This window comes from Dipodomys merriami, unplaced genomic scaffold (genome assembly GCF_024711535.1).
Source record: "Dipodomys merriami isolate MVZ:Mamm:240054 unplaced genomic scaffold, mDipMer1.0.p SCAF_45, whole genome shotgun sequence".
Classification (NCBI taxonomy): domain Eukaryota; kingdom Metazoa; phylum Chordata; class Mammalia; order Rodentia; family Heteromyidae; genus Dipodomys; species Dipodomys merriami.
Window position 1 is genome coordinate 1,591,665 of NW_027206013.1, and position 24,173 is coordinate 1,615,837.

Sequence of the window (24,173 nt, forward strand, 5' to 3'; positions counted from 1 at the left end):
ACTAACCAAAAAAAAAAAAAAAAGCTTGTAAAGCATACAATAAGGGCTGGGAAGGTGGCTCAGTGGTAGAGCGCTTGCCTTGCATGCTCAAGGCCCTGGGTTCGATTCCTCAGCACCCACATAAGCAAAAAGAAAAAAGCCGGAAGTGGCGCTGTGGCTCAAGTGGTAGAGCGCTAGCCTTGAGCTGAAGAGCTGAGGGACAGTGCCCAGGCCCAGAGTTCAGGCCCCATGACCGGACCCCCCAAAAAAAAAAAAAGACATACAATAAGCAGAAAATATCCACTAGCTGTGGTCAAAAGATCCATTTCCTCCTAGCTCAGGGAAGATCCTGATAGAGAAACAGTGAGATCCTTGGTGCCTCTTCAAAGTTCTGATTCACTACAGAGAGTACACATTGAGCATCCCTAACCTGAAAATTCACTATATCTTCTAACATGTCAGATTTTCAGGTTAAGGATGATCAACTGGTAGTCTATGCAAATATTATTCCAAAATCTCACAGATCTAAAACACATCTGGAAAAAAGGTATTCAACTTGTATAAGACAATGACCATAGAGAAATGAAAAACTTGGAATTGGAGTTATGGCTCAAGTTTCATAGCCATGAGCAAAAAAGCTATAAGGCTCTGAGTTCAAGCCCTAGTAAGCCCTAGTGCCAGAAAAGAAGGAAGGAATTTAAAACTTACCTGCAGTGGTCAAAAGGTAGACGACGAAAATTTGACTGTGGGATATCTATTTAAAATTAAATAAAAAGCAGAAAATATATTAGTCAAATATGTCATCCATGTGCATCTACCATTAAAATTACGTTTTATGAAAAAAAATATGTAAACTGCCTAGTACAACTACTCTTAAGGATCTTGTTTCTTTCTTGACTTTTTTCTTCTTTTTTGTTGGTAGTGGGTTGAATCCAGGACACTGTGATTCACTGAGCCACACCTCTAGCCCCTGAATTAAAAATTTTAATAAATAGCCAAGTGCTGGTAGCTCACACCTGTATCCTAGCTATTTAGGAGGCTGACATCTGAGGATTGCAGTTTGAAGCCAGCCTGGGCAGGAAATTCTGAGAGATTCTTTTTTTTTTTTTTTTTGTCGGCCGTGGGGCTTGAACTCTGGGCCTGGGCGCTGTCCCTCAGCTCTTCAGCTCAAGGCGAGCGCTCTACCACTTGAGCTACAGCGCCACTTCCGGTTTTCTGGTGGTTTATTGGAGATAGGAGTCTCACGGTCTCTCCTGCCCGGGCTGGCTTTGAACCGCGATCCTCAGATCTCAGCCTCCTGAGTGAGCCACCAGCGCCCGGCTCTGAGAGATTCTTATCTCCAATAAACCACTAGAAAACTAGAAGTGGTGCTGTAGCTCAAGTGGTAGAGCTAGCCTTGAGCTGAAGAGCTGAGGAACAGTGCTCAGGCTTAGAGTTCAAGCCCCACAACCAACCAAAAAAAAAAAACAAAGAAAGAAAGAAAAAGAAAAGAAAATATGACCCTAATACATGAGGTGTGTCAAAAAAAAAAAAAAAAAAAAAAGAACTTAGACTGATGGCGGTACAGCTCAATGGCTGAGCATTTACTTAACATCTGCAAGGCCCTGAGTTTGATCCTCAGCACTACAAAGAAAACAATTTTTTTAAGAATTTAGAAGGAAAAGTACATGCTTTTTGTTTTGTTGGGTTTTGTTTTTTGTTTTTTTTGTTTTTTTTTTTTTGCCAGTCCTGGGGCTTGAACTCAGGGCCTGGACACTGTCCTTGAACTTCTTTTGCTCAAGGCTAGCACTCTACTACTTGAGCCACAGTGCCACTTCTGTGTTTTTCTATTTGTGTGGTACTGAGGAATTGAACCCAGGGCTTCATTCATGCTAGGCAAGCACTCTATCACTAAGCCACATTCCCAGCTGCAAAACTACAGATTTTTTTTTGTTGTTGTTGGTTGTGGGGCCTAAATTCTGGGCCTAGGCGCTGTCCCTCAGCTCTTTAGCTCAAGGCTTTCGCTCTACCACTTGAGCCACAGTGCCACTTCTGGCTTTTTCTACTTATGTGATGCTGAGGAATCCAACCCAGGGCCTCATGCATATAAGGCAAGCACTCTACCACTGAGCCACCTTCCCAGCCCTGCAAAAGTACATATTCTTTACTTCCATTAAAATAGTAACTGGCCAGTGGGCGTCAGTACTCATGCCTGTAATCCTGGAGGCTGAGATCTGAGGATTGTGGTTCAAAGCCAGACTGGGCAGGAAAGTCCGTGAGACTCTTATCTCCAATAAACCACTCACAAAACCAGAAGTGGTGGTGTGGCTCAAGTGGTAGAGCACTAGCCTTGAGATGAAGAGCTAAAGGACAGTGCCCAGGCCCAGAGTTCAAGCTCCACAATCAACAACAACAACAACAACAAAAAAAGTAACTGGCAAGATGCTGATGACTCACACCTGTAATCTTAGCTCCAAGCTATTCAGGAGGCTGAGATCTGACAATCATGGTTCAAAGACAGCCTTAGCAGGAAAGTCTGTGAATGTTATCTCCTATTAATCACCAAAAAGCCAGCCATGAGCTGTGGTTTGAATGGTAGAGTACTAGTTTGACAAAAAAAAGTAAGAAACAGCATCCAGGTCCTGAGTTTAAGCCCCATGACCAGCATTAAAAAAAAAAAAAAAAAGATAGCCGGTCACTGGGAGCTCACACCTGTAATCCTTCTTACTCAGGAGGCCGAGATCTAAGGATCACAGCTCAAAGCCAGCCCACACAGGAAAGTCTGTGAGACTCTTATCTCCAATAAACCACCAGAAAACTGGAAGTGGAGCTGTGGCTAAAGTGGTAGAATGCTGACCTTGAGCTGAAGAGCTGAAGGACAGAGCCCAGGCCCAGAGTTCAAGCCCCAAGACCAACTAAAAAAAAAGATTACTGTAGCCAGGTGTGGCCCATGCTGTAATTCCAGCACCCAGCAGGGAAAGACATCAGGATCTCAAGTTCCAGACCAGCCTGGACTATACTGTGACACTATCTTAAAAACAAAAAAGCCAGGGTACCAGTGGCTTACACTCAGGAAGGTGAAACCCCAGGCAGAGAAGTCTTCAAGATTCCATCTCCAGTTTATCAGCAAAAAGTCAGGCTGAAGATGTGGCTCAAGTAGTAGAGCACCAACCATAAACAAGCAAGTTGAGTGAGTACAAGGCCTTGAGTTCAAGCCCTGGTACCATGGCACATGTATACACACACCACACACACAAATCTCCATTAAGAGGAAACAGTTCTCTAATATTAAGTATATATCCTGTCTATGGATCATGTCCTCAGCTTAACTGTCTATTGTCCATCTTTCTGGCTGATTTATAATGAAGACATGGCTCCTTGGGCTGGGAAGGTGGCTCAGTAGTAGAGAGCTTGCCTTGCTTGCTTGAGGCCCTGGGTTTGATTCCTCAGCACAACATAAGCAAAAAGAAAAACTGGAAGTGGCACTGTGGTTCAAGTGGTAGAGCGCTCACCTTGAGCTGAAGAGCTGAGGGACAGTGCCCAGGCCCAGAGTTCAAGCCCCATGACCGACAAAAAAAAAACAAAAAAAAACCTTGTTAGGGCTGGGAAGGTGGCTCAGTGGTAGAGTGCTTGCCTTGCATGCTCAAGGCCCTGGGTTTGATTGCTCAGCACCACATAAGCAAAAAGAAAAAAGCCGGAAGTGGCGCTGTGGCTCAAGTGGTAGAGTGCTAGCCTTGAGCTGAAGAGCTGAGGGACAGCACCCAGGCCCAGAGTTCAGGCCCCATGACCGGACCCAAAAAAAAAAAAAAAAAAAAGAAAAGAAAAAAGAAAAAAGCCAGAGGGCTGGGAAGGTGGCTCAGTGGTAGAGCGCTTGCCTTGCATGCATGAGGCCCTGGGTTCGATTCCTCAGCACCAAAAAAGAAAAACCAGGAAGTGGTGCTGTGGCTCAAGTGGCAGGGCACTAGAGCTGAGGGACAGCGCCCAAGCCCAGAGTTCAGGCCCCAGGACCGGACCACCCCCCCCAAAAAAAAGAAAAGAAAAGAAAAAAGCCAGAAGTAGCACTGTGGCTCAAGTGGTAGAGCACTAGCCTTGAGCTGAAGAGCTGAGGGACAGCACCCAGGCCCAGAGCTCAGGCCCCACAACCGGACCCAAAAAACAAAACAAAACAAAACAAGACATGGCTCCTTAGTATACCTCCATCCCTAGAGATGCACAGAAGGATTTCATTATTTACCTGGCTTCTTGCCACCATAGAAGTGAGTATATTCAGCACAGGTAATGTACCTGAAGAAGAAAGAAAGAAAGTATGTTACTATATCACCTCTATACAGAAGATAGTATGAAAACTATAAGTAGGTAACTGATGACTTGACTTATGTGTCACTCATTCAGCAAATGCTTATTAAACATTTGCTAGAAGCTGGGCACCTGTACCTGTAATCCTAACTTCTCAGGAGGCTGAGATCTGAGGATCGTGGTTCAAAGCCAGCCCAGGCAGAAAAGTCCGTGAGACTGTGATCTCCAATTAACCACTAGAAAACCGGAAGTGGTGCTGTGGCTCAAGAGGTAGAGCGTTCACCTTGAGCGCAGGGACAGCACCCAGGCCCAGAGTTCAAGCCCCAGGACAGAAAAAAAAAAAATTGCTAGGTGTCAGCCACATAATGATAAATACAACAGACATAGGGATGCATAGTAAATAAATTTTTTTTTTTTTGGTCGGTCGTGGGGCTTGAACTCTGGGCCTAGGCGCTGTCCCTCAGCTCTTCAGCTCAAGGCTAGCGCTCTACCACTTGAGCCACAGTGCCACTTCCCGCTTTTTTCTTTTTGCTTATGTGGTGCTGAGGAATCAAACCCAGGGCCTCAGGCATGCAAGGCAAGCGCTCTACCACTGAGCCACCTTCCCAGCCCCGAAAGTATGGATTATGTATTCACAAACTTGCCTAGTTAACAGCCGTGTCTTGGTGTCTCTGACTGTACTGCACATTTCTAGACCCCCAAAAAGTCAAAATTCATATATCAAAACATGGCCAGGTGCCAGTGACTCACACTGCCTATTCCTAGCTATTCAGGAGGCTCTGATCTGAGGATTAGGGTTCAAAACCAGCCAGGGAAGGAGACTTTTACCATCAAAAAAAAAAACAAAAACAAAAACTGGAAGTGGAGCTGTGGCTTAAATGGCAAAGCACCAGCCTTGAACAAAAAAAAAAAAAAAAAAAAAAAAAAAAGTTAAGAGACAGCATACAAGCCTTGAGTTTAAGCAAACCCAGTACTAGGAATAAGTAAATAAATAAACATGGCTTCTACTGAGTACATATTACTTCACAATAACACAAAGTTGAAGTCTAAATCAACCCACAGTAATTAGGTACTGTCTATAAAAACATAACTTTTTAAGATAGGGAAGGGCACACTCTGAGTCAGAAAACCAAGAGTTCTACTATTCGATGTCTATCAGTTCTCCAGATGGAAATGTTGAATAAAAGCTGACAATTACAAGATAAAGAAATCAACTTTCAGATGACCTCCAGAGATTAAAAAAAAAAAAAATGAAGAAACCTAAAAGGTTTGAAAGAGAAGGCCCCAGAAATGAAGACAGAGAAAACTAGTAGCTAGTGAAGCAGCGCCATGAAAGGGCTTCAGAAAGGAGTGGACACTGTGTAATAAGATGCTGAGAACCCCGATCAAATGAAGGCTGCAAGTTGAACGCCAGATTTGGAATCCCTACTGATGGTGAGGGTACAAAGCACTGTTTTCAAGAGACAGCAAACACTGCATGTCGGTGGCTCAGGCTTGTAATCCCAGCTATGGGAGACTGAAATCAGAGGATTGAGTTTTGATGTCAGGCAAGGTAGGAAAGTCCGTGAGATTCTAATCTCCAATTAACCACCAAAAAGCAGAGGTGGAGCTGTGATAGAGTGATAGAGTGCTAGTCTTGCGGGGGGGAGGGGGTATTCTCAGGGACAGTATCTAGGCCCTAGTACAAGCCCCTCAGGACGGACACATACACACACATACAAAGCAGAAAAACAGCATGTTAGCCACAGTCTTTTTACTTGTTCTAAACAGCATCACACAGAAAGGTCACAGCACGTATGCGGGACGTAAGGACCACAGCTAACGTGAAGAGGGCAGTGGAGGCAAAGTCGAAGGAGGCCACCGAGAGGGTCTAGCTCCGAAGGCCACGGCCGACCACCACAACAGCTGAGACCCAGAGAGATCACGGTCGCCGAGGGGACACAGCCGGGCCCGGAGAGGAGGCGGAGGCCATGGCTGCCGAGTGGACACTGCCGGGGCGGCGGGCGGGGGTAGGGCCGGATGCCACGGCCTCTGAGGAGACATCGCTGAACCCCAGGAGTAGGCGGAGGCTTCCGGAAGTGACCTATGTGATGGGTTCCAACTCCCAGCAGAGAGAAACGGCGCAGCGCCAAGTGCGAGACCAAGGAAGAGCAGGTCTCCTGGCGGACGCTCAAACTTACATCTTGTCCTTCTGGTGCTGTCGCTTCCCCATGGTGGCAGCTGCGACCGCAGAACTAGCGAGCGCGGAAAAGCGGCAACAAACAACTCAGAACCGCGGGCTTCCGCGCCTTCGGGAGTACTTCCGGGTTTCGGGGCTTCCTCTCCGGAAGTGACGCTAGGCATCCCGGGAACTGTAGTTTTCTTAATACTAGTGCTCTTGAAACGTAGGGCGTGGAAGTTGCTTAGGCTCCCGAGCACAGCTGGTCGGTTTCCAAGCTGCGGCTTCCCCGGGATCCTAGCTGCACCACCTCGTTACCAGCCTAACCCAAGCTCAATGCCAGCCCAGCTCAAAGCAACCCTGAGTTCTCAGGTCTTTTATAAAGCCGCTTGCGGCTGCCAGTTCTACCAGACTCTGTCCCTTCTCTGGTTGACCCGGCAGTGGCCTACAAAGGGATGAGAACATCAGCTCTCTATTGGTTCACCTCTTGTCTTTGTCCACACAGCCTTCAGGCCACCTAACAGCCCAGAGGCAGGTTATCAGCTGGAGGCCGAAGTCCTCTCTGATTCTCTAAGTCTCCTGCTAGGTTATTCTCTTAAGCCAGATCAGTATGTTTGTGGCCTGTTTGGGTTTATTAGTTTGAAGGCGGGAGATATTACTGAGGATTGAACCCCACGGCCCAAAGCATGCTAAGCATGGATTCATGATATGTGTGTGCACGCACCTTGCACCCCATCACTAGAACTTGAACTCGGCCTTGGCACTGTTCTTTAGCTTTTTCGCTCCATGCTGGCGCTGGCTTTTTGGTGGTTAATTGGAGATAAATCTCTCACGGCCCTAATCCTAGCTACTCAGGAGGCAGAGATCTGAGGACTATGGTTCAAAGCCCACCCAAGCAGGAAAGCCAGTGAGATTTTTATAACCAATGAATCATTAGGTAGAACACTAGCCTTAAGCAAAAAATTTCAGGTACAGCATCCAGGACCTGACCTGAGTTCAAGCCCAGCACACACATAGATACAAAAATGTCCCCCCCACTCTCCTATCCAGGCTGATTTTGAATAGGTCACAGCATCCTGAGTAGCTAGAACAAAAGCATGAGCCACTAGCACCCAGTGAGGTTCATGATTTATTTATTTATTTATTTATTTAGCCGGTCATGGGGCCTGTACTTTGGTCCTGGGTGCTGTCCCTCAGCTCTTCAGCTCAAGGTTAGCGCTCTACCACTTGAACCACAGCGCCACTTCTGGCTTTTCTTTTCTGCTTATGTGGTGCTGAGGAATCGAATCCAGGGCCTCATGCATGCAAGGCAAGCACTCTACCACTGAGCCACCTTCCCAGCCCAGGCTCATGATTTTAAACACCACCTTATACTATACTCTCAATGTAAAATCTCTGGCCTTTGAGCAACTACTGAGCTCAAGTTTAACATGTTGGATCAAAGCAGAATTCTCAGTCTCCCTGCCTTCTACTCCCAAGCCTCACTCTGCTAAATGGTACCACCATCCATCCAGTCACCCAAAGCCTGTTCTCAGGTTATAACTGACTTCTCAACTAGTTTTCAACATAAATATCAGGAAAAATTAAAAAAAAAGTCCCACCTTTCTCCATACACCTGTTAGAATTTATCCCAATTGTAATCTATAGTGATTTTGTCTGTGTACTGATGGACACCCACAGAGGAGTATGGGTTATAAACCTTTTAGGGACAGAGACAGGGACCTGGACTGCTTAGTTTATTTTCCAGTCCCAAACAAGATAAGGGGCATATACCATGGCTCACTGAATATATTTGCTAATGTCCAAGCATTTGGAAACATTTCAACATACTGCTTGGGTTCTACAGCCTGCATGCAAGATAACAATGAAAGTTACATACTTTTGGAACTCCTCAGGATAAAAGTGCCACATTGTAAACTGACAAGCCTGCTCACTTTCCTCCACCTTCCCAGCCCTCTTTTTGTTGTTGTTGGTGGTGGTGTTTGTGGGGCTTGAATTCTGGGCCTGGGCACTGTCCCAGAGCTTTTCAGCTCAAGGCTAGCGCTCTACCACTTGAGCCACAGTGCCACTTCCAGTCTTCTGAGCGATTTATTGAAGATAAGAGTTTCATGGACTTTCTTGCCCCAGCTGACTTTGAACCACTATCCACAGATCTCAGCATACTGAGTAGCTAGGATTATAGGTGTGACCCACCAGCCTTCAGCTTTCTTCTTTTTTTTTTTTTTTTTTTTTTGTCGGTTGTGGGGCTTGCACTCTGGGCCTGGGCCCTGTCCCTGAGCTCTTCAGCTCAAGGCTAGCACTCTACCACTTGAGCCACAGCACCACTTCTGGTTTCCTGGAGGTTATTTGGAGATAAGAGTCTCACAAGCTTTCCGGACCAGGCTGGCTTTGAATTGTGATCCTCAGATCCTAGCCTCCTGAGTAGCCTTGCTCAGTTCAGTTTCCATACCAACCCACCAGATAGGCTTGTGTTTAGGGGCCAGAGATATAAAAAATACAGTAGATTTGCAACTCAAGTGAAGAAGCCCAAATAGGCCTGAGAGAGCACTAAACAGAAGGCTAGTACTCCCCACCCTTTCAAATTACACACGACTGAATTGTCATGCTATAGGTAAAGAACTTCACATAGTACTGATCCAGTCAGGGTCAGGAGGCCTTGGAGGCTTAGGCCTGGACCCCCCTTCACCCTCCAGCCCCTCTTCTGGCTAGAGGGAGCCTTTGGATCACACAACACCTGGGGAGTCTAGCACAAGGATGGCACCTCCATGGGAACTTTATTAATTCCTCACGCTGTGGTCTGCAGGGAAGAGGTTACTGGCTCCTGTTCGGGGGCGTGGACTCTGCACTGCCAGGGTCATTCTCTGAGTCGTCTTTGGGTTTGGACACAGGCTGGAATTTGAGTAGGACAGGTGGGGAGAAGATAGAAGCTCTCACACCATGGCATGGAGTTTCACCTGTATTGGGGGATCCATTACAGGCCGAAGTCCTGCATGGGAGAAAAGACATCATATGTTCATGAGGTAGGACACCAGCACAAAGGGCCACCAAAGGTACAGGTGACAAAATCTAGCCTGCAAGATGACTTCCTGAGACAATTCTACTTCCAGATACCTCTCCTGTGGAGAAGAAACAGTACAGAGAAGCAGTGGACTATTCTGGTTCTGGCAAAGGGATGAGGAAGATATTCCAGTGCTTTTTTTTTTTAACAGTAATAAAGAGAAAGCATTTTATGTTTCATATTTTCTATTTTTTATGTTAAGGTACATGTGTGTGACTGCACATATGAGTGATAGATTATCCATAGTTTACAGATTCAACAGTTCAATATGATGGTCATCTGCAGTAACTACAGATTACATGGGTGGCTGAGATGGTAACACAGTGAACAAATTATTTAAAATATTGTATAAATTATTTTTATATAAGATACATATCATATACATATATATCTTATACACACATATCTATGCCAGTGGCTTATGCATGTAGATCTGAGATTTAAGTTTTGTGGTTCAAAGCCAGGCTGGGTAGGAAAGTCTGTGAGGGTTTTTTTGTTTTGTTTTTTTATTGTGAAAATACTGTACAGAGAGGTTATAATTACATGGGCAAGATAATGAGTACATTTCTTTTCAAGCATTGTAGCCTCCTCCCTTGTTTCCCCTTCCCATCCCTTCCCATCCTCCCCGCCCCATCCTCTCCGCCCCCCCACCTCTGCACCAAAGTTGTAAAGTTTGTTTTCAACTTGTACATCTCATTGTTGCAATGGGTCCACCTGTATCCCTATTTAAATGATTTGTTTCCAATGTTTTATTAATGAAAAAAAATCAAGTTGCTGAGAAAGTACTTGTGATATGACTCTAATTGAGTTTAAGCAATGTAAGACTCTGGAGCCAGAGTGTGCACAATTTCAATCATAACTCTACCAATAATTAACTAAGTAACTTTGTTACTCTATTCTTTGTTTTATTGTTTTATTTTGTTTTTGTCAGTCATGGGGCTTGAATTTGGGGCCTGGGCACTGTCCTTTAGCTCTTTTGTACAAGGCTAGCACTCTACCACTTTGAGCCACAGCTCTACGTAAAGCTTTTTGGTGGTTAATTGGAGATTATTCTCATACTCTCTCTTGCCCAGGCATACTCCAAACAGCCATCTGCAGATCTCAGCCTCTAAGTATAGCTAGGGTTACAGGATGAGCCAAAAGCACCCAGAAACCTTTATTCTTTTTTTTTCCCCAGTCCTAGGGCTTGAACTCAGGGAACTGTCCCTGAGCTTCTTTTGCTCAAGGCTGGCACTGTACCACTTGAGTCAAAGCACCACTTTCAGCTTTTTGTTTATGTGGTACTGAGGAATCGAACCCAGGGCTTCATGCATGCAAGGCAAGCACTCTACCACTAAGTCACATTCCCACCCCCAACCTTTATTCTAAATTGCTTAGATATAACCAAGGTATCTTCTTGTAGATGTATAGATATAGTACATCAAGGCACTGGAGTATTATTCAGAGCAAGCTATTAAGCCATGAAAAGATAGAAAATGCTTGAAGCCCTAGGTTCCATCCTCAGCAAATCCAAAAGAGAAAACAAAAACAAAAACCCTGAAGTGCATATTATTTAGTTGGAGGCTGCCAATGCAAAACTACTACATACTGTGTGGTATTCATTACATAACCTTCTGGAAAAGGAAAAACTATGGAGATGTCAAAGACCAGTGGTAGCAAGCAGCTCAGGGGAAGGAGGAATGAACAGGAAGAGCATAGAGATTTTTTTTCTTTTTTGTGCCCATTCTGGGCTTGAACTCAGGGCCTTGAGTTCTCCCTCATTCATGGTTAGTGATCTCCCACATTGTCACTGTTTGTTTTTCCCCTGTGGGGCCGGGAGGAAGGATCCAGACCAGTTCTCAAACTTGGTACCTGATGCTTTCCCTCCCTGGATGATATGTTACCACCTGAGTCATGCCTCCAACACCATGGCTTTTTGCTAGCTAATTAGAAATAAAAGTCTTGTGGATTTGTCTCCCCATGGCTAGCCTCCAACTGCAGTTCACAGGCATGAGTGAGCTACCACTGCCAGGCCACAGGATTTATTTTTATTTATTTGTTTATTTATTTTGCTGGTCGTGGGGCTTGAACTCTGGGCCTGAGCACTATCCCTCAGCTCTTCAGCTCAAGGTGTGCGCTCTACCACTTGAGCCACAGCACCACTTTCAGTTTGCTGGTGGTTTATTGGAGATTAGAATCTCCCAGACTTTCCTGCCCAGGCTGGCTTTGAACTTCGATCTTCAGATCTCAGCCTCCTGGTAAGTAGGATTACAAGTGTGAGCCACCAGTGCCTGACTACAGGATTTTTTTTTAAGGCAATGAAATTACTGTGTATGACACTATAATGAAGGATACATGACATCAGCATTTGTACCAACACACAGAATGTGCAAGATCAAAGGTGAGCCTAGGAAGGTAGGCACTGGTGGGTAGGCACCTGTAATCCTAGCTACTCAGGAGACTGAGATATGAGGATCGCAATTAGAAGCCAGCATGGGTAGGAAAATCTGTGTGATTCTGTGTGTGTGTGTGTGTGTGTGTGTGTGTGTGTGTGTGTGTGTGTGTGTGTGTGTTTCTTATCTCCAAGTAACCACCAAAAAGCTGTAGCTCAAATGATAGAGCACTAGCCTTAAGAGAAAAAAAATCCTCAGGGACAGAGCCCAGGCCCTGAGTTCAAGCCCCAGGACTAATAACAGCATTCAGCCAGGTACTAGTGGCCTATACCTGTAATCCTTGCTACTCAGGAGGCTGAGATCTGAAGATTGAGATTTTAAGCCAGTCTAGGCAGAAAAGTCCATGAGATACTTATCTCCAATTAACCAGCATAATAACCCAAGTGGAGATATATGGCCACATAGTAGAGCCTTGAGATAAAAAGCCAATTGAGAACCTGAGTCCCTGGGTTCAAGCCCCAGTATTGGCACACATATACATACACAATTAGCATTCAATGGCACTAGAACATATTTAGCATTCTAAGAGGAAAAGCAAGTGATCAGAACCCACATTCAGGGAATCCCTGCTTTGTCAAATACAAATCCCAGGTTGCCTTTCAGTTGGTGATATCATTTAGAGTCATTCTTGTAAGTGGACTAAACATCATAATGCAGTTTTTTCCCCTGGACTTTCGGTACAATGCCATTCGGGGGCAGAAGACCATTAGAAAGCCTGGGGATACAAAAGAGACAATTAGGCCCAGAGAGGCACAAAGTATGAGGTAGGATGCTGGCTTACCAGGGGAAGCCAGGGCAGTGGAGCTTGGGCACACTGTTTCCAGCCAAGTATGAGAAATGGAAGCCTCCGGGGTTGAGGACCAAGGGGGTCAGATCAACCATGTGGCTGCAAGACAAGGTAGAGACAGGCTGTCAGCCCTGGGCCCCTCCAAAAGCTTCCACATGCAGGATTCCCATACAGAACCCAGACTCTTTCCCTGAGGAAATGAGGATAATAACCACTCAACATTGTGGAGAGAATCGAGGCACCAGTGCTTCAGGCCTATAATCCCTAGCAACTGAATCAAGATTCAGAGCCAGCTGTCGCAGACAAATCTGCAAGACTCTTATCATCAATTAACCTACAAAAAGACAAAGTAGAGGCATGGCTCGAGTGTTAGAATGCCAACTTTGAGGGAAAAAAGGCAAGCAAGAGTGTGAAGCCCTGAGTTCAATCCCAGTACGAGTACACACAAATAATAACAATAACAATAACAATAACAATAAAAATTGGTTGGGAGAAAACATCAATGGAGTTGGCTTTCAGGATACCCCCTAATCTTTCAGAAAGATTTTGTATTAGCATACATAAGTTGTACAGGGGAGGGTATCATTGTAACATTTCCATACTCCTATATTATATACCCTATCAACCTTATTCCTCTATCACTCTCTCTTCTTCTTTCCCCACCTTCTAAAAACAATTTCAAAAGATACCACTTTTCTACTTTCACACACACATAAAGTGCTTTGATCATATTCACCCTTCCTCATACATTCTACCCCCTCACATCAACATCCGTACCCTCAAACAGAACTTTACTATATTCTTTTTTTTTGGTGCCTGTACTGGGGCTTGAACTCAGAGCCTAGGCACAGTCCCTTTTTCACTCAAGGCTGGTGCTGTATCACTTGAGCTACAGATCCACTTCAGGCTTCTTAGTGGTTAACTGGAGGTAAGTCTCACAGACTTTACTACCCAGGCTGACTTCAAACTGTGATCCTCAGATCTTAGCCTCCTGAGTAGCTAGGATTATAAGCATGAGCCACCGGTGCCTAGCATCTCTTATGATTCTTTTTAGTGGATATCAAGTGTATGAAGGATTTTCACTATGGTATTTCACAAATGCATAATACACATATATGTACTATACATATAATATACATATATATTATATGTCATATATATTGTATATATTATACAAACATATATATATATATATGTATATATATATCAGAATAATCACCTCTAGGAGAACAAAAAGATGTAGGGTAAATAATTTCAAAATACAGGGCTGGGACAATGGCTCAGTAATAGAGTGCTTTCCTTGCATGCTTGAGGTCCTAGGTTCGATTCCTCAGCACCATATAAGCCGAAAAAGTTGGAAGTGGCACTGTGGCTCAAGTGTTAGAGCACTAGCCTTGAGCTGAAGAGCTGAGGGACAGCGCCCAGGCCAAGGGTTCAGGCCCCATGACCGATAAAGAAAAAAAAAATTTCAGGGGCTGGGAAGGTGGCTCAGTGGCAGAGTGCTTGCCTTGCATACCTGAGGCCCTGGGTTCGATTCCTCAGCACCACATAAGCAAAAAAGAAAAAAAAAAGCAGAAGTGGCGCTGTGGCTCAGTTGGTAGAGCGCTAAGCCTTGAGCTGAAGAGCTGAGGGACAGCGCCCAGGCCCAGAGTTCAGGCCCCATAACCGGACCCCCCCCAAAAAAAAAGAAAGAAAAAAAAATTCAAAATACATTGTAAACTACATATGTATAGCATAAGGGATCTCAAAGAAAGCTGCTGATAGGGTTGGGGGGGGAGCAAGAAAAGAAGGCAACAGAGAAGGTTATTCTGAACAAAATATAATCTTTGCATATCTGAAATGCCATCATAAAACCACTTGATACACTAAATAATGAATAAAAGGAAAGTAAAACAGGCTCTGTTTCAGGTTAGTACCAGTGAGAGTGGAAGGCTAATGAAGAGGGTGAATAGGATGACTACCGTTGAAGTAGTTTACATATACGAAAACAAAACAATGAACCCTGTTGAAATTGCCTTAAGAAACAGGGAATGGGATAAATGTGATAGAGGGGGTAAAGTTGATTGAGATACATTATTTACATATTTGCAAATATTGTAATTAAACCCTCTTGTACAATTAATGTATGCTAATTTAAAAAAAATAACAGAAGTGGAGTGATGGCTCAAGTAGTAGAGCACTAGCCTTAAGCACAAAAGCTCAAGGATAGTGCCTAGCACCTGAGTTTAAGCCCCAGAACTGGCACAAAAATAAATAAGTAAATAAATAAAAATAAAGCTAAAAAAAATAACCCCCTCTCTATAGTTCTCTCTTTTGCTGTCACCCTATCCATATACCAATGTTCCTTTTTCACTTCCCTCAAACCCAGAGTAAATTCCTTCCACCTCTTTGGGTTTGATGACAGGCCATTCCAGGTTAATTTCACTTCAGACTTTGAAATGTCCAATTTCTCCATCTGCAGGAAACAAAGAAATTTCAGGACAAATGTAGACACTTCAACATGCAGAACACTAATCCTCACGTAAGAACCAGAAGATTTTCATTCATTCAGCATAAATATCAATGCCACCGTTGCTTTTGACATTTTAGGGGTATAGAGAATTAAATGATGGCTGGGATCCTAACCCAGCATAGAGGGCTACCTGGAGGAGGGGAAAAGGGACCTGAAGTGAGATGCCCAAGATAAACAGAAAACTGGAAGTATTTACATTGAAAGGAGGCAACAAGGAGACAACAGCCATGGAGAGGAGAAAAGTGAGGTCAAGGTTAACCCGAGGGACTGGGAGTGTGGCTTAGTGGTAGAGTGCTTGCCTAGCATGCATGAAGCCCTGGGTTCAATTCCTCAATACCACAAAAACAGAAAAACAGAAAAAGCCAGAAGTAGCGCTGTGGCTCAAGTGGCAGAGTGCTATCCTTGAGCAAAAGCAGCTCAGGAACAGTGCGCAGGCTCTGAGTTCAAGCCCAAGGACTGGCAAAAAAAAAAAAAGAAGAAAGAAAGAAAAGGTTAACCCAGGGAGAGGCCCATGGCTTACCACCTGTCCTTTGGGAGTTCAAGAAGCCTCACCAGGGGCTGGGAATGTAGCTCAGTGGTAGAGTGCATGTCTTGCAAGCATGAGGCCCTGGGTTCGATTCCTCAGCACCACATAAACAGAAAAGGCCAGAAGTGGCGCTGTGGCTCCAGTGGTAGAGCGCTAGCCTTGAGCTGAAGAGCTGAGGGACAACGCCCAGACCCAGAGTTCAGGCCCCATGACGGGCAAAAAAAAAAAAAAAAAAAAAAGCCTCACCAATGCACTTGGGTGAAGGTAGAAGTATGGGGGGGGGGGAGGTCCTGGGGCCTGAAATCAGGCCTGGGCTCTGTCCCTGAGCTTTTGTACTCAAGGCTAGTGCTCTACCACTTGAGCCACAGCTCCAATTCATTTTTTGTGGCTAACTGGAGATAAGAATTCTCATGGGGGGCTGGGATGTAGCTCAGTGGCAAAGCGCTTGCCTAGCAAGTGCAACGTCCTGGGTTCGATCCCCAGTACCAAAAAAGAAAAAGACAAAAAAAAAATACAGTTTTAAAAAAACAACCCAAACAAACAAACAAAAAAACAACCCTTGGGGCTGGGAAGGTGGCTTAGTGGTAGAGTGCTTGCCTTGCATGCATAAAGCCCTGGGTTCAATTCCTCAGCACCACATAAGCAGAAAAAGCTGGAAGTGGTGCTTGGCTCCAGTGGTAGAGCGCTAGCCTTGAGCTGAAGAGCTGAGGGACAGCGCCCAGGCCCAGAGTTCAGGCCCCATGACTGGCAAAAAAAAAAAAAAAAAAAAAAAAAAGAATGCTCATGGGCTTTCCTTCCCAGGCCTGCTTCAAACCATCATCATCAGATCTCAACCTCCTAGGTAAGTAGAATTACAGGTTCAAGCTACTGGCACCCAGCAGTCTGTGCTTTTAACTCACACTATGACCTGCCAACCAACCAGAGTTGCCCCTTTTTCATCCATTGAAATTCTACCAAACGTGGTCTACAAAGGACTATCTGCAGGGATCTGAGTGCCATGGCTGCGAGCCCAGGACAACAGCAGGGATTGTTCTGAGTAGGAGGCCCAGAGGCTGCCCCAGCATGAATCTCTGAAGTGAGGGAAGTCCACTGACCGTATTTGGAGGGAAGGGACCAAAGACCCTAGGCATAGTATAGACAGGTGGTGACGAGGCCACCACAGAGGCCATGGTGTTGACAGGTGGAGGCAGTGCTGGAGGTGACAGGCATGGGGAGGTTGACTGGTCCTGTGAGAAGATGGGCTCTGGCTTCTTGAATTTAGGCTTTCTCCTCTTCCTCTTGGCATCTATAACAAAAAGTGCAGTGAGTGCCTAACCTAGGCCAGTGCAGGGTAGAATAGGGGCCTAAAATAATGGGGTACAAGGTCTTCACCCTATCCATAAGAAAGGGTAGCACCTCACAACAATAACTCGAACCACCAAGTGCCATCTTACCAAGTCCTATGGGAAAAAGGTACTTCTGTCTGAGAGAGATAGAGCTCTGTCTGTACAGTCAGAATCCACACTGGACAGTGAGTTAAAGTATGAACCAGGAACTAATGACTCATATCTAAAATCCCAACTACTCAGGAGGCTGAGATCTGAGGAGCACAGTTCAAGGCCAGTTCTAAGAAGGGAAGTCCATGAGACTCCTATCTCCAATTAACTAGCAAACAAGCTGAAAGTGAAGCTGTGACACAAGCAGCAGCCTTGAGCAAAAAAGTTAAGGGACAACATTCAGGCCCTGAGGTCAAGCCCCAGTATATGCAAGGGACATCCATGCCACAGACCTGGGTGAGCAGACCCAGACTCAGGGCTGTCTTGGGGCATGGATATGAAAGGGGATGTATCCTTCATTAGGAAACATCAACTGAAGTCTATAGAGGTGGCCTCCGGAAGGGAATCTATGAAGGTTTGGACCCTGAGCCACTTCCTTCCCTTGTTCCTCTCTTTTAGATCTTTCTAACATATTCAAGAGCCAGGCTATTTGTACTGTTTACACGTTGGAGATGAGTAGCATGGTGGTACACACCTGTAATCCTAGCTACTTGGGAGGTAGAGGCCAGCCAGGGCAAAAAGTTTATTTTTATTTATTTTTTATTTTTGGGGTCTGGTCGCAGGGCCTGAACTCTGGGACTGGGTGCTGTCCCTTAGCTCTTCAGCTCAAGGCTAGCGCTCTACCACTTGAGCCACAGCGCCACTTCCGGCTTTTTTCTTTTTGCTTATGTGGTGCTGAGGACTCGAACCCAGGGCCTCATGCATGCAAGGCAAGCGCTCTACCACTGAGCCACCTTCCCAGCCCAAGGGCAAAAAGATTATAAGACCTCATCTCAAATTAGTAAAAAGTTCAGTGTGGTGGTGTCTATTACACAAGAAGCAAAAATATGTTGGGGTCCAGGCCAGCATGGGATAAATACAAGACTCTAGTTTTAAAATAACAAAAGCCAAAAGTGCTGGAGGTGTAGCTCAAGGGGCAGAATACCAGTTAAGAAAGCACAAGACTCCTAAGTACTGCAGTACCACACACAAAATAGAGATGTCCACAGCGCTCAGGCCCAGAGTTCAAGTCCCATGACCGACAAAATGAAAACAAAAAACAAAACAAGTAGAGATGTCCAGTGACAGGAGTGCTAACACATTCCTCAAATAGCTCATCAGAACAGCTCATCTATTAACTGTAGTGATAATAATCAGCACCCCTCTGGCCTGCAGTTAAGAGCCAGTGCTCCTGAACCAACCCAGACCCAAGCTCAAGTCCAGCCTCAGCCATATCCACACTACATGACCTTTCATATGTCACTTAACCTCCTGATTCTTTCTTGTTCTAACCTCTTCTTCCTTGTTCTAGAGTTCGAACTCTCAGCCTGGGTACTGTCCCTGGGGCTCCTTTTGCTCAAAGCTAGTACTTTACCACTTGAGCCACAGTGCCACTCTTGTCTTTTCCTGTGATTAATTGGAGATAAAAGTCTCACAGATTTCCCTACCAGGCTGGCTTCAAACTGCGATTCTCAGATCCTCAGATCCTCAGATCTCAGTCTCCTGTGCAGCTAGTGCAGCTAGGATTACAGACCTGAGCCACCAGTACCTGGCTCTCATGTTTTTGTGTATATGTGTGCTTCTGGTGTATGTGTGTGTTGAATCTGGGTCTTGAACTCAAGGTCTGGGCACTAAGCTAGCTAGCATTCCACCACTTGAGCCAAACTTCTACTTCTGGCTTTTGGTGGTTAACTGAAGAGGCTCACAAACCTTCCTGCTCACGTTGACTTCAAACTTTGATCCTTAACTCTTAGCTTCCTGAGTAGCTAGGATTACAGGTGTGAGTCACCAACACCTGGCTTCTATTTTTGGTTTTTTGTTTGTTTGTTTGTTTTTGCCAGTCCTGGGGCTTGAATTCAGCCTGGGCACTGTCCCTGAGCAGCAGCTGCTGCTGCTGCTGCTTCTTTCTTCCTTCTTCTTCTTCCTCCTCCTCCTCCTCCTCTTCCTTCTTCTTCTTTTGCCCAAGGTTACCACTCTACCACGTGAGCCACAGTGCCACTTCTGGCTTTTTCTGTGTATGTGGTTCTGAGGAATTGAACCCAGGGCTTCATGCCTGCTAGGCAAGCACTCTACCACTAAGCCACATCCCAGTCCCATCAACTTCTATTTTCTTTCTTTCTTTCTTTCTTTCTTTCTTTTTTTCTTTTGGTCAGTCATGGAGCTTGAACTCTGGGCTTGGGCACTATTCCTCAGTTCTTCAGCTCGAGGCGAGTGCTCTACCGCTTGAGCCACAGCGCCACTTCTGGTTTTCTACTGAAGATAAGAGTCTCATGGACTTTCCTTGCCCCGGCTGGCTTTGAGCCGTGATCATCAGATCTCAGCCTCCTCAGTAGCTAGGATTACAGGCGTGAGCCACCAGCGCCCAGCTCAACTTCTATTTTCTATAAAACAGAGATAAATAACCCAGAAGCCACTTCAGTGGCTATATATCCTGTTATTGCAACCACTACATGAACCAGACACATGGATGAGCCACGTAGAGCACTACAGAAAGTGGAGGCCTTCATGTGTGCGGGGTCTCCTACCCTACCTCTAGTGTACCTATCACTCAACACAAACACACCAGAACTCAGCCTGAATCCAGTAGAGCCATTAGAGTGACTGTTGAAGAAATAGGGGACAGACAAACTCTCAAAGCACAACACAATTTCAACAGATGACATGAGGGGGAAAAGAGAGGAAGTGGCACCATCCATCTCAAAGAAGTATCCAGAGATTGCCCATGGCAACCTCAACTTACATCTTCCTCATGTGATTAAATTGTCCCCAATGGAACACTGTGTGTGTGCTGATACTCCGGGACTTGAACACTGAGTGCCTGGGTGCTGTACCTTAGTTTTTTCACTCAAGGCTGGCACTTTACCACTTGAGCCACAGTTATGCATTTTGGCAGCTAATTGGAGATAAGAGCCTCATGGACTTTTCCCAGGCTGGCTTCAGACTACAATCCTCAGATCTCAGCCTCCTGAGTAGCTAGAATTACAGGCATGAGTCACTGGTGCCCTGAACACAAATATGCTTACTCCAGTGCCACAGTAACCTAAGAAGCCTAACATCCAAAATGAATGTGCATGCCTCAGTGAATCCTGATAGGAGGTTGAGATGAGATCATTTGAGCCCACAAGTTCAAGACCAGCCTAGACATCAATAAAAAATTCATCTAAAAGAAATTAAGGTATGACCTAATGAATTAAGAAAACAGAATGAGCCAGCTGTTGGTGGCTCACCCCTGTAATCCTAGCTACTGAGGAGGCTCAGATCTGAGGATCATGGTTCAAAGCCAGCCTGGGCAGGAAAGTATGTGACTTTTTTTTTTTTTTTTTTTTTTTTTTGTCAGTCATGGGGCCTGAACTCTGGGCCTGGGTGCTGTCCCTCAGCTCTTCAGCTCAAGGGTAGCACCCTACCACTTGAGCCACAGAACCACTTCCAACTTTTTCTGCTTATGTGGTGCTGAAGAATCAAACCCAGGGCCTCATGCATGTAGGGCAAGTACTCTACCACTGAGTCACCTTTCCAGCCCTGTAAGACTCTTATCTCCAATAAACCACTCAGAAAACTGGATGTGGCAAGCCAGGTGCCAGTGGCTCACTCCTGTAATCCTAGCTACCCAGGAGGCTGAGATCTGAGGATCGTGGTTCAAAGCCAGCCCGGGCAGGAAAGTCCATGAGATTTATCTTCAATAAACCACCAGAAAACCAGAAGTGGTGCTGTGGCTCAAGTGGTAGAGCGCTTGCCTTGATCTGAGAAACTGAGGGATAGTGCCCAAGCCCAGAGTTCAAGCACCACGACCAACAAAAAAAAAAAAAAAAAGAAAGAAAGAAAGAAAACTGAAAATGGCATTGTGGCTCAAGTGGTAGAGTGCTCATCTTGTGGTTGAGTGCTCACCTTGAGCTGAAGAGCTGTGGGACAGTGTCCAGGCCCAGAGTTCAAGTGCCACAACTGACAAAAAAAAGAAAGAAAGAAAGAAAGAAAGAAAGAAAGAAAGAAAGAAAGAAAGAAAGAAAGAAAGAAAGAAAGAAAACACAATGACAACATCTGAGATTCCCTTTAAAATATTCTAGGCAGCCAGGTGCCGGTGGCTCACGCCTGTAGTCCTAGCTACTCAGGAGGGAGATCTGAGGATCATAGTTCAAAGCCAGTTGAGGCAGGAAAGTCTGTGAGACTCTTTTCCAATAAACCACCAGAAAACTGGAAGTGGCGCTGTGGCTCAAGTGGTAGAGTGCTAGCTTTGAGCTGGAGAGCTGAAGGACAGCGCCTAAGCCCAGAGTTCAAGCTCCATGATCAACATAAAAATAAAATAAAATATTCTAGGAAAAGACAAGGAGTTACAAAGAATGAAATAGCATGGCATGAGGAGGCCACTGGCTGAAGCTCTGGTGACAGATACTTTGGGTGCACTTTCTTCCTGTGGGGCTTGAACTCAGGGCCTGGGAGCTGTCCTTGAGCTCTTTTTGCTTAAGGAAGTAGTACTGTGGCTCAAGTGGTAGAGCGCTAGCCTTGAACTGAAGAGCTAAGGGACAGCGCCCAGGCCCAGAGTCCAGGCCCCACAACCGACAAAAAAAAAAAAAGGAAAAAGAAGAGTCTCACAGACTTTCCTGCCCAGCCTTCTGAGTAGCTAGGTTACAGGCATGAACCACTAGTACCTGGCAGTGAGTGTTTTCTTTGTAGTCTTTGTGTGTGTGTGTGTGTGTGCCTGTACTGGTGCAGTTAATTGGAGAATCTTTTTTTTTTTTCTTTTTTTGGTCGGTCGTGGGGCTTGAACTCTGGACCTGGGTGCTGTCCCTCTACTCTTCAGCTCAAGGCAAGTGCTCTACCACTTGAGCTACAGCACCACTTCCGGTTTTCTGGTGGTTTATTGGAGATAGGAGTCTCACGGTCTCTCCTGCCCAGGCTGGCTTTGAACCTCGATCCTCAGATCTCAGCCTCCTGAGTAGCTAGGATTACAGGCATGAGCCACCAGCGCCCAGCTTAATTGGAGAATCTTGAAGACTTTTGTACCCCATCTGGCTTTGAACATCCATCTTCCAAGTCTCAGCCTCTTGAAGCTAAGATTACAGGCAATAACCACCAGCACCTGATTTGTGACCTCTAGTTTTACGTGTAATTGTGTGTATGTGTGTTAGTATTGGAGCTTGAACTCAAAGACATCACTCTGCTTTGACTTTTTTGCTCTCAGTTGCTGCTCTACCACTTAAGCAATGCTTCTAGACCAGCTTTTTGCTGGTTAATTGAAGACTTTTCTGCTTAGCCTAACTTGGGATAGAAATTCTCAGAACTCCTCATCCTGAGATGCACACTGTATGATCACTTTCTCAATAAGAACTCTGACAAGTGCCTACTAGTGTGTGATATGTCAGGCTGGCTGAGTTAGTAAAGCCAGGCAGAACCTATGTTTCTCCACACACTACTCCAAAGCATCATATGAGTTTATCTGCAAGGACTCTCCAGTTATAAGGGTAACAGTGATTTGCTCAGATAGGAAGAACTGGAAGTTGGTCTCCTATCTAGCCAATCTAGCTAGGAGCTGTGCTTGTTTCTCTCTGGACCCCACCTGCCCCAGGTCTTCCTTTCTGCTCTGAATAAAAGTTGGCCCCAGCCTAGCCTCGTTGGCTCATGCCTGTAATCCTAGCTACTTAGGAAGCTGAGATCTGAGGATCATGGTTTGAAGCCAGGCAGGGCAGGAAAGTCTGTGAGACTCTCATCTCCAATAAACTTCTCAGAAGAAAAAACAAACAAACTGGAAGTGGGGCTGTAGCTCAAGTAGTAAAGTGCTAGCCTTAAGCAAAAAGAGCTCAGGGACAGTGCCCAGGCCCAGAGTTCTAGCACCAAGATCAGGTAAAAAAAAACAAAGCAAAACTGGTCACAGGAAGGCAAGTCCCACAAGTGGACCTCAGCCCCTGAACTGCTCTGCGCTGACTCCCAGGGAGCGTAGGCAAAGGTTGAACCTCACCCTGGGAGTACAGGTGCACACGGAGGATGCGCCTCTTCAACTGCTCCAGGCGCTGGTGCATCTCTAAGGCTCCCATGGTGTTGCAGTGGTTCAGATCCCCCTGGACAGTACTGATGAACTTAGCCTGAAATAGGATGCCAAGAAGGCAAGGCCGGAAGGAGCCCGAGAGGTGAGTCGCTGGTCTGTTCACCCTTCCCTCCCCCTAGACTGGACAGCATTGGGCATCTGGAAATCGTTACTGGGGGCCCCAGCTAGGCCGAGTGGTAACATCTGCCCTTTGCCCTTTGCCCCTCCCCGCCTCCGTCCCAACCTCAGAGCCCTGCCCCCAGGGACAGCCAGAGGTGCTGGGGGAGAGGGACGGGGACGGGAGGGAGGGAGGAGGTGCTTCTGCACTCGGGGACCCCTTCTCCCTGGTCCGCACCCAGAGGAAGGAGAAGAGCCCTCGCTGCTCGCACTCGATCTGCTTGCCCCGGCGCATCACCCGCTCCGCCAGCGCGGGGTTGCGGTCGAGGGTGCGGAAGAGGCGGCGCAGCGCGCGCTCCGTGTAGATCGCCGCCTGCCTCTCAAAGTCTTCCTCCGAGATGAGCTGGCAGAAGGTCACACTCAGGGGGAACTCGTTGTCGAACTCGTCCAGGACCTCCATCGGAGGGGGGACTGCGGGTCGTTGGGCCCCAGATGCCTGGGGAGCGGCGGGGGGGCGAGTGTTTGGGGCCGGGACTCGGGATCTCCGGGGGTTCGCCCATTCCCACCCAAGGGAAGGAGGTAAGTGGCCCCTCCCCAGGGCTGAGGCTGGGGGGGGGCTACCCGAGGTGGCGGGGTCCTTCCAGCAGAGGCTGTTGGAACGCACCCTCTCTTCCCTTACAGCCACGGTGCAGAGGCAGTTCCCCTGGCCGACGACCACCCCCCTCCCTAGCCCTTCCCAGGCAATGAGGGTGGAGGCGGAGGGGCGGGGTCAGCCCCACGCACGTGACAATGCTCCCCG

General features: G+C 46.2%; 2 protein-coding genes across 4 annotated transcripts in view; both read right to left on the reverse strand.

Moving 5' to 3' along the window:
• The window catches only part of Ppil2 (peptidylprolyl isomerase like 2), a 33,010-nt gene extending 26,448 nt beyond the window's left edge, over positions 1–6,562 (reverse strand). Inside the window, exons 1-3 of one of the 2 annotated variants that reach the window (XM_069994258.1) lie at positions 6,435–6,562; positions 4,193–4,242; positions 688–733 (exon numbers count right to left, since the gene is read on the reverse strand). In XM_069994258.1, the coding sequence (XP_069850359.1) occupies positions 688–733; positions 4,193–4,242; positions 6,435–6,466 (128 nt within the window). In that variant the 5' untranslated portion in view covers positions 6,467–6,562. The remainder of the gene's footprint in view (positions 1–687; positions 734–4,192; positions 4,243–6,434) is intronic. The other variant, XM_069994259.1, reaches the window with a different exon arrangement.
• Positions 6,563–9,174: 2,612 nt separating this feature from the next.
• Positions 9,175–24,116, reverse strand: LOC138808269 (uncharacterized). Of its 2 annotated transcripts, none has more exons than XM_069994267.1 (7): positions 24,039–24,116; positions 23,613–23,870; positions 23,192–23,315; positions 16,822–17,012; positions 15,074–15,144; positions 12,684–12,788; positions 9,175–9,398 (listed from the first exon to the last, which is right to left on the reverse strand). In XM_069994267.1, exons 2-7 carry the CDS (start codon positions 23,832–23,834, stop codon positions 9,224–9,226), a joined length of 888 nt encoding a protein of 295 aa, XP_069850368.1. In that variant the 5' UTR covers positions 23,835–23,870; positions 24,039–24,116; the 3' UTR covers positions 9,175–9,223. The 2 variants fall into 2 exon arrangements, with proteins under 2 accessions (XP_069850368.1, XP_069850369.1); XM_069994268.1 differs by having other exon boundaries at positions 23,996–24,116.
• Between the last annotated feature and the right edge of the window lie 57 nt (positions 24,117–24,173).

Excerpts from the sequence above, each read along its gene's own strand:
- LOC138808269 (XM_069994267.1), bottom strand. The coding sequence starts at position 23,834 with ATGGAGGTCCTGGACGAGTTCGACAACGAGTTCCCCCTGAGTGTGACC. Across the intron at positions 17,013-23,191 it reads TGTGCACCTGTACTCCCAGG|ATGCCAAGAGGAAGAGGAGA; the intron begins GTGAGGTTCAAC and ends TTTTTGTTATAG. Across the intron at positions 9,399-12,683 it reads CACTGCCCTGGCTTCCCCTG|GACTTCGGCCTGTAATGGAT; the intron begins GTAAGCCAGCAT and ends TCTCCCATGCAG.